The 10006-nt window shown below is 38.5% G+C and overlaps 1 protein-coding gene across 1 annotated transcript; it reads right to left on the bottom strand.

The window, feature by feature from the left end:
* Positions 1-869: 869 nt before the first annotated feature.
* Positions 870-2724, bottom strand: LOC149933695 (uncharacterized). The gene is made up of 2 exons (XM_090156826.1): positions 1945-2724; positions 870-1170 (listed from the first exon to the last, which is right to left on the bottom strand). Exons 1-2 carry the CDS (start codon positions 2702-2704, stop codon positions 887-889), a joined length of 1044 nt encoding a protein of 347 aa, XP_090012952.1. The 5' UTR covers positions 2705-2724; the 3' UTR covers positions 870-886.
* Positions 2725-10006: the final 7282 nt, after the last annotated feature.

Here is a 10006-nt window from a genome sequence, read left to right on the forward strand (position 1 = left end):
GGATAAAGTTGAAAGAAAGAAGGCGTATCCCAACTTTCCTGATAAAGTCTGCAGAATACGGCCGCAGGTCAAAATATTGTTTGTTTTGATTATGAACTTTAATTAAATCGTTTAAATAATCACCACCAGACTTTGCAGTTGACTTTGTCTTTTCGGGCTAGTGTGTTCTTCGACGAACCTGACTTGGCTACGAAGTGGTGAAAAGCTTAAACAGAGTACTTTATTAAAATGCTAAGAAGATCGAAAGATTGTACTGGTGGGAAGTTGGATTGGATCAGTGCTGCCAGACAGAAGTAGCCTCGTACTAAGAGTAAGAATCCTTGTCATCTTGTAATATTTATAAACGGAAAAGAACAGTAATAACGAATTGGGCATGGTTCTTTTATAAGAATACAGATGGCTCTTTTCCACATATTAAATTTGTGGGGCATGGGCCCTATAATCGTGAAGCCTCTAGGCATTGCCCCATTTGCCTACATATAAAGACGGTCCTGGCACTTCAAAATGGCGGCACTCACCAGGTCTATAAATTTTTGTAAGTACTATGAAATGTTTCCAGGGATTTATTTGAAGGTCATAAAGCAGTATTTCAATAATTGTTGACGTTAACGGTAGGTGTACGGCGCTGTTGGCTCGTGTGGCATGAAGGATTTGCCACTCCCCTCCCCTTACGCAGTATAACCTGAATTATTGCCACTGAAAGTCGATAGATGGCTTGGGACAAATGCTGTTTTTTTAAATGATAATTTTTTTTGAATTTATCTGTGATACTATGAAGTTTAGCAAATTGAAAATGTTTCAATTTAATAAACATTGAAAAATTAGTTTTAAAAATGGTTTTATTTTGCAAAATTATTTAGCACATGAAAGGTTTTAGGAACTTATACTAATAATTGGCGAACATGTCGTTAACGTTCAGCGGTATATGCCTGAGCCTGTGCGTTTTCACGGCACCTTTGACTTTAGACGAAAAAAGGCACAAATCACACTTGAAAGGTTTAAGGTCGCCATGTTCATCTCGGCAGTGTTGGACGAAGTGCGTTAACATGTTAAAGCTTAAAGGGCAATGATGACACTGTTGCGGGGTCTTAAGGCGTCGTCTCCTTTTCAGTCCCGTAGGAGCGTTTTCGCTTGGCTTCTCAATGGTCCTCTTTTTGGACGAAAGGTCAACTAAAACCATAAAACGATTAACTATAAAACCGATTTATATAATAGTTAAATATTTAAACAGACATCCAGAGAAATAATAGACTTTAAATTAGTTCCGACAGTCATTTTCGAGAAGGAAAAACTTCAATAATTAAAATACAGCAATTCGCTAAGAAGTACATTAATACAGAAAACAGGCTATTCTTTATGTGCTGATTTCTGCGTGGGCTAAAATCAGTATCATAAAAAAAGCAAACATGCATCGACAGAAATCGTCGAAAAAGATTGTTAGGCCTTCAGATGTGTGTTTTTACGTCGACGATCGCCGTCGAGCACTTTTTGACCTTTTGAAAAAATAAAACCAGTCTTAAGGAAAAACAAATTATCGCCTTGTTGGTTTGGTTTCTAAGTATGAATTGTAGTTGGCTTCTTTGGCCAGCAATCGGAATTAGGTAACCGACCAACCGGTAATATTTTATCAATTAAGTCAATTTTAGTTCGGAGTTGGGTAGTTTAAATTACCCTGGTTTAAACCATAAAACTAGTGGGACTTTTAAACGTTGTTACGATTTAACAAAACACGGCCAACCATTTTGGTCAAAATATTTGTACAAAATCATGTCAGCCAAGTACCTCAAAGGTTTTCTAAAACGTACATCTTTCGGCGTGATTAAAACCAATAAGGGGAACCTAGACCAGGGTGCCCGAGCATAGTCTCAACAAATAAAATGTATTCTTTTTGTGGACACTTAAAAAATTAAATCGACTACAACATATAATATGATATCTACTTACTAGCGGCAGAGGTGGACGGTTTCGACTGACCAACTGTGGAAGGCTTCGAGTGACCAACTGCTGAAGGTTTAGAGTGACTAATTGTGGAAGACTTTGAGTGACAAATTGAGGAATGTTCAGAGTGAGGAATTGCGGAAGGCTTCGAGTGACCAATTGGGGAAGGCTTCGAGTGATCAACTGCGGAAGGCTTCGAGTGACCAATTTTAGATTGATTCGAATGACTAATTGCGGAAGGTTTCGAGTGAACAATTGCGGAAGGTTTCGAGTGAACAATTGCGGAAGGCTTCGAGTAAGTAATTGCGGAAGGCTTCGAGTGACCAATTGGGGATTGATTCGAGTGACCAATTGCGGAAGGCTTCGAGTGAGCAATTGCGGAAGGCTTCCAGTGACAAATTGTAGATTTATTCGAGTGATCAATTTCGGAAGATTTCGAGTGAGCAATGGATGGTTTCGAGTGAGCAATTGCGGATGGTTTCGAGTGACCAATTGCGGTAGGTTTCGAGTGACCAATCGCGGTAGGTTTCGAGTGTTTAATCGCGGATAGGTTCGAGTGACCAATTGCGGATGGTTTTGAGTGACTAATTGAGGGTGGTTTTGAGTGACTACTTGCGGATGGTTTCGAGCGAGTAATTTCGGATGGATTCGAGTTAGCCCTTCCGACTATTTCCCAGGGCGGTTTAGAAATAAATTTATCTCGGAAGTTGAAGTCTTTAATGTTGATTTTCGTTATTTTGTTCTTTTGGAGATAATCAGATACCATGACGATGGATCGAAAGCGAATTCGGTGTGGTTCCGGGCTCAGATAATAAATGTCAAAACTTTTATAAGTGTTACATTTCCGAATAGAAATATCTCGAAGCCAACCGAGGGAAAAAGGAATAGCGTAATTCCGCGGAATGAATGGCAGCAAAAACACTTTTTCGACGCTGTTGGTGGGGATTGGAGGCTTCGAAGACCTCGTTGGTATCTCGGAAGAGGCAGTACAGTCCAAAGAAGTGTCGACTGTTTTCGATGCGGTAGCACATGGAGAAAATGCATCGTTCCGACAGTGAAGATCTGGTGAGTAATCCTGCTCTGAAGCAGATGATGCAACTTCGGTAGACAAAGAAGAATCCTGAGATACCTCACTAAAAGTTAAATGTAAAATTGGCGATTTCAAATTTGTATCTGGCTTTGGTCGCTCGCAGATATTTGAAACGTGCTCTTTGGAAATCTCACTAGCTTCATTTTGTTTGCAAGCGGTACTCGCGGCCACTTCTAGTGATTGAGGTTGCGAATCTTTACCATCATCTTTTGTTAATTTCGTAAAATGGCATTCAGGTCGACTTGAATTTAAGAAAGATTTTCCGCAGGAGCTGGACTCGGTCCCAATACGAGGATGTTTTGCTGGTGTGTCCGTTCTAGCGCTAGTGGATAGAATGATTTCCTCAACAATCGTCACTTCATCGTCATCTTCTGAAAAAATCAGAAACCATGCAGTTACATTAAAAATGACTAACTTCCTATTGTTCGTATATTAGACTGTTTATGGCGTTCGTATAATGAAAAGATGGACTACTTTTCTTGAGTTGATTTCAAATGTTCCCAATATTAAAAAGTTTAGGTGCACAATTTTTGAGCAGTAAAAAGAGACTTTCCTATGACTTCAACAAAAAATCAGGGTTCTTCATATTTTTATTTAGAAAAAACCATTTATTTCATTAATTAATTAATTTTATTAATTTATTTCTTTAAGGTAATTTGAATTTAGAACATTTGACTTGTTTTCTCTCTTGACATATTTATCGATATTTTCTACGCCATGTTCATGTAAATTTTATTTTATTTAAATTAATCTTAATGAGATTTAATAAATTCTTTGGAAAATTTACAGCAATCATTTATTGATAATTAACATAAATTGGTTATGTGCGCTAAATGAATGAAAATAAAAATTAATTAAATTTAATAAGTACCTTTGCATTTCTACCATTAATATATACAGCCATATTTGAATATTTACAAATATTTATTTAATTATCAGAGGGCATTTAAATAAGATAGCCCTGAAAGTAGCTGATAAAGTTGGTTCAGTTTGACCTACTCAAATAATTATTTCGATTAAAAAGTTGGGCTACTTTTCAAATTTCTGTTCGCATATGTCAAAGAGTATAAGTATTTTCATTTTTTGCTTAACTATGGTTTGATATTAATGTGATGTTCAATCAATCTCTTGACATAAAATCCCCATGTTAAATTACATGTACATATAAAAAAACCGTTTAGGAACCAGTTTTAAGAGTCGTTGCAAATGAAAAACCGGGTTCCAAATCCAATGACCATAACAACTGATCAATTGGAAAAACTGCCAATTTTTCTATTTAAATTAACATGGAAAGTGTTTCTTATGCTTTTGAATGGACAGGTCAACAATTTTATGGAACCCGAATACCCCTGAGCGTTTATAAACCCATGTCCTGGCGTAGTTAACTTACCATCTTCGGTCTTCACTTTTGTTTCCGGTGCCATGGGGGGCTGCTGCCGAAATGGAAGGGAATTTCGATTCTGGGCATTCTTGCAGGCTAACTTGATCCTGGACTTGCACTCGATTAAGGTTTCCTTCCAGTTTTCACTGACACGAACTTCTTTATCTAATCCCCTCCTGTCCTTCAAGTGGTTCTCTATTTGACCGCTCAATTCAAAGAGTCTAGTGTCCTTGTCCTCAAGGATTTCCAATAAACCGTGCAAACTGTCAACGCACCCAGATGCCTCGCTCTTTAGGATTTCACTTTCGACCTCAGTCAGTCTTCGCTTGGTTTGGAGTCTAATCCTTTCTCTTTTCGTCAGTAGCTTCTCAAGTTCGTCCATGTCGGCTTTTATGGAAGCATCATTTGCCTGTTAAAATAAATTTCACTATAAGAGAAAGATTAAGGAGAAGCTATAGAGGTTGGAGGACATAGATTATCGCGAAGAAAAATTCAAGAAAATCGATTTAGCATGCTTTTAGTTTAACGTATCAAGTAAATGATTAAGGACCAGGACTATAGTTACAGTCTAATTTTAACACGTTTTAAACATTTCGCTGAATCCGGGTGAAGAATATTAAATGCGTTCTTATTTAGCGTTGAAAGTAATGTGTAACACTTTATTTTGTGGGCTCGTTTCTAGAGTGGGATAAGGGTCGGAGGAGGCTTCTCGTAGGGGCCAACTTTCACTATTAAGTATAAAGTAAGCGTCGGTGTCGCAAGTCGTTATAGCCCGGGAGTTTAGCTGAGTTTTATAATTTTCTTCAGTTTACTCGAGTGTTTTGTTCAGTTTACTCGTTCCGATTTCGAGGGGAGAGATCTCCCACCCCAAACTTTTAAAGCAAGTGGCGGCTCGACGTGAAATAGCTCTTTTTTCAATAGATGTCGCTAGCGTCGAAATAAAAAAGGCGGTACTTATAGATACCCTCGCTTTGATTGGATCGTTGGTAAATTGGTCTATGACATAAAAAAGAGCAATAATAAATAATTTTTTTTAAACGGGATACATAATTTAGACTCTAACTATGGCTCTCTGACGACGTTATAATTGGTTTATTTTTAATTTCAGCTTCCTTTGTCATAAATAGATGGCACCACGCTCTCCAGTAAGGTCACGTTTTAGAAGAATCGGATATATTCATGGTCATCTCTAATAAGAGGGGTCCCTTTTATAATACAGGTGGCAATGATAGTACCGCCGCCTGCTTTAACAGGCCCTAAATGGGGTAGAGTGTGCAATAACTGGTGGCTTTACCGGGGAGTCGGGATCCGGCTCTTGTGACCCATAAGGGCAGTGGCGCACTGGGAGATGTTAGCTCTGATCAAATGGTCCTATTTCCACCTCCGACTTCAGTCAGGTAGGGGCTGGAAACTGAGCTTCGGCTCAGGCTAACGGAGAGGGTCCGTGGAAACTGGCCGCCTCGGCGGATTGGGTAGCCTGCTGTGTGGCCGCCGGCCTCCGTATGAGGGCACGGTGGTCCTGTTTCTCGGCCTTTTGGAGCACACCGAAATCTCTGGTGCCAACCGTGTCGGGTTATGTGGACCGCTGTGTGCGCGTCCTTCCCCTTTAGGAGCTCTCTCCAAAGGGTATAACTCTTTACCTACGTAGGTAGGGTGTCGGCTGGAGTTGCTAAAGCATCCACTTTTAATCCCACTGCTGTGTCCGAAGTGGGGATCGGTCCACCCATTGCTGCACCTTCTGCTGGGTTAGTGGCTTGCGTCAAAGGTGCGACCATCAGTTGTAGGGTACTACTACCCATGCTGGATTTGTCACCTGTCCGGGCTTGGGGACGCTGGCGTAGGGCAGTATGATGATAGTCCTCCGGTGGTGTGGTTTTTATTACTAGGTTCACCGGGCTATAAATTCTGACACACCTGCTTTAACAGGCGCGTGTTATTTTGTTGGGTCCCGTCATTTCACGATAAATCGAATTAAAAACCTAGTATTGCTCCTCATTCTTATTTCATCGTTTCGAAAAATGGCGAAGCGACCAGCAGGAGACGTTTCTTGGTTTCAACTATTTTTTTAAGTGGTTATTTTAATAGCCTTCAGCTATTATCAATATAAAGAGCCTAAGGACGAGATGATTTAGTAAAATTTATAATCGTTCTTTCTATAAATTAATTAATTACGTCAGTGAAACGTCACTACTACGTCACTTCCACCCGAAATAATTGCTAGTAGGTCACGGTTTTTTTTAAAAGGTTAGGCCTAGGCCTAGTGCTGAAAATGGACTCAACAAATTCTACATTTACGAAGTAAGTTGTTATTAAAATAATTACTTATAATATATACATAGTTTTAAAATATTACTGTTTTTAATAGACAAAAAATAAATCTGATAAAATTAAAGCCATTAACAACAAGATAAAATTACCTACTGGAAACTGGACGAAACAACTTAAAATAGTGCCAAAGATTTTTAAAGAAACTTCCATTATCAAACATCACAGGAATGCTAAGGCCAAAAAGCATTTGACATTGGGATATAGAATGTTCAAAGCTAGTAAAGTATCTGATCTACTATTAAGTTCTGGCTCCAGTTCTATTTATCAGCCTAGTTCAAGCAATTCTTCTCCATCAGCCTCCTCTTCTAGCATATACATCAAAAGCAAAGTAGAAGGCTCCTTCACTCTCCATTCTAAATATAATGTAACTATTCAATTAAGCTCCCAAACAGGTTTAGTAGATACCGCTTGGTGCGGATGCAAAGCTGGGGCTGGAGGAGCCTGCAAACATGTAGGAGCCGTACTTTGGTACATTTTAGACTGTAAGAGAGAACAACTCCTTCTGCGTTGAGTTTGCAAGTTCTCTCCCCACTGGTTTGAGGGGTTTTCCCCCGAGTTCTTCGGTTTCCCCTTCCATAAAAAACTTGTCTAGGTTAACGGTAATAGTTAGTGTAGGTAGCTGTTGGCTCGATCTCGTGGCATGCAGGGCTTGCCACCACCCTCCTACGCATTGTAACCCGGCCACCTGAATTAAGGGCTTCAAAAGTCGCATGATGACTTAGGCCTAAGGTGGTGCCTTGGGTATTAGCCTAGCTGATTATTATTAAATTATGGGAAGGTATTCGTTCCCGATAATCAGGCCTGCACCCAAAAAGCACGAACTTGGAGTGCACCAACAGCGCGAGGGAGTGTTTCAATGAAAAAATTTGATCAGCTTGAATTTGTAAGACATACTCCAGGAAAGTCAAGTGTTGCACTATTAGAAAGGTCAAAAAATCAGCTAAATTACTGCAGTGTTAAGCAACTAGATCAAAATGAACAGAATGATGACAAACATAATATGACTTTGCGCATAGAAAGCTTAGTTGCGGAACGATTTACACCACAGAATAAACGGTCCTTTCTATCTCGGATTCAAGCGGAAAACCGTTTTCGTCCTGCTGATGGAGCTGCACTTCATTTACCTCAAGAAGCAATTTCTACATTAACGCATCCTACAGTGCGACAAATCCCCTTGCCAAGGGGACTGCTTGAGATACCAGGGAATGAAAAGCTGAATTCTCTAATTGCACGCACTTTAGCAGCAACTCCGGATAGATTGAAACTTACATTGAAAGATGCTGTAACATTAGAAGTTGAGACTAGAGGACAATCTAACTGTTTATTGTGGAAATCTGAGCGAAAGGAAAGAATCACTGCTTCTAAATTTGGTTTAAAAAATGAAACAACTGCAACGATGAAATAAAGAATCATTCACCCCAATGTGACCACATTTTCAGTAGGTTTGTGTGTTAATCCGTCCTTTCCTATGCTCGGTGCTTCTCCAGATTGCTTAGTGTATCACGAAGATGTAGGATATGGATTACAAGAAATCAAAACTTTATCTAAATTCCATGAATTAAGCCTAAGCATTGAGAAAGCACTTGCAATTAAAGAACCCAGTGTAAATTTTCTGAAAATTGATGAAAATGGAAAAATTATCTTAAATCGAAACCATCATCATTATTTTCAGATTCAAGGCCAACTAGGTTTGACAAACCTCGAATGGTGCGATCTACTAGTTGACTGTGGCAATGACAAGCCTCATTGTGAGAGAATACCTTTTAATTCAACTTTTTTTTTATGGTACAATGGTTCCTAAACTTATGTCATTTTATGTAAATTGCGGCATATCATATTTTGAAAAGCTAAATTGTGATACTTAAATGAGTCATTTTAAATACTTACAATGTACCTGATTTTCTTTTAAATATACAGTGTACATGAATTTTAATGAACAAATGAAAAAATAAATGAGTTGAATATTTGATTTTTCACTTAAATTTATTAATCAACTTATTTTGCAGGAATATCCGCGATTTTCTTTTTAACATCAAGTAGCGGTTCGTTACAAAAATTAACAAGGTAAACACAAATTTTCCAGATCTTATTGAGTTGCTTATGCATTGTATTAGGAAAAATAGTACTTATAATATGGTATTTTTTAATTATTCGTATGACCCTTTCAACATAGATCCGTACGCTAGCTATCTCTCTAGTTTCCATTTCTTCTTCAAATGAAAGCTGAGCTTGGTTTTTCAAAAATGGAGGCATGTTCAGCCCTACTTCTTTTTCTTTTAAAAGCTCTTCGATTAGAAAGCCCCTATCACTCATAACACCATCCCCTCTCTCTAATAAATTGATTATTCCGCTTTGTTCAGTAAGCTCTTTATCTGACATACGCCCAGGCACTAAATCTGAAACGAAGCTTATGAAACCATTAGGCGTAATACCAATTAATCCTTCGGCGGTATTATGTGTCTTGTACGAAGACCAAGTATCGCTTTGAGCTCGAAAGTCATTCGGTTTCTGAATAAACAACTCTGAAGCATCCAAAATGACGCGAGGAGTAGAATACTTCTCTTCGAATTCTTCAGGCAAATATTCATTTACCAAGGCCCGAGAAGGCCACATCGGTACAATAGGTCGATCCACGCAATACATATATTGGACACTGTTGACAATGAAACGTGGAAATGATAAGACAAATCTTCTTCAAGAAGACCCACTTTTAACCGACACAACACCATAAAAAGTTGATCTCTGAAGGGTAGAACCATTGGACGACCGACATTGTCCAATTCTAACCGATCACTTTTTCTTTTGTAACCCGATGCACCATTATACAGTTGTAGATTTTTTAAATCAGGTTGAATATATTCAAATAAGTCATTAAAGCCTTTCAGGTTTTGGCAACCTGTATAAAATTTAATCATGGAAGGAGAATGTGAAACCTTTTCCAAAGAGAATCTTTGGGATTGTTTCAGCTCCATCTCCAGATTGCGGACTTTGTTTTGGTATTCTAAATACTTAAGCTGGAGTGAGGAAAGGCTATCTTTTAAACCTTTAATCTCGAGTTCCATGCTTTTCTTTTCTTGTAAAAAATCTATTTTTTGTTTTGATTTCAATTCTTCATTTTGCAAAATCAATGTCTGATTGAGAGCTTTTACCTCTTCATGCTGCTCTAATGCGGTACGAAGCTGGTATATCTCATTTCGTTGTGATATGATAATTTCAGTTACAGACTCGGAAGTGATTGTTGAACTGTAGTTATGATCTGGAAATTCAAA

This window comes from Leiobunum rupestre, chromosome 8, assembly GCF_980474605.1.
Source record: "Leiobunum rupestre chromosome 8, qqLeiRupe1.1.hap1, whole genome shotgun sequence".
NCBI classification, from domain to species: Eukaryota; Metazoa; Arthropoda; class Arachnida; order Opiliones; family Sclerosomatidae; genus Leiobunum; species Leiobunum rupestre.

What these genes read in the sequence shown, in the direction of transcription:
- LOC149933695 (XM_090156826.1), bottom strand. Translation starts at nt 2,704, where the DNA reads ATGGTATCTGATTATCTCCAAAAGAACAAAATAACGAAAATCAACATT. An exon ending in ACCGTCCACCTCTGCCGCTA is followed by an intron (nt 1,171 to 1,944) that starts GTAAGTAGATAT and finishes TTATGGTTTTAG; the next exon opens with TTGACCTTTCGTCCAAAAAG.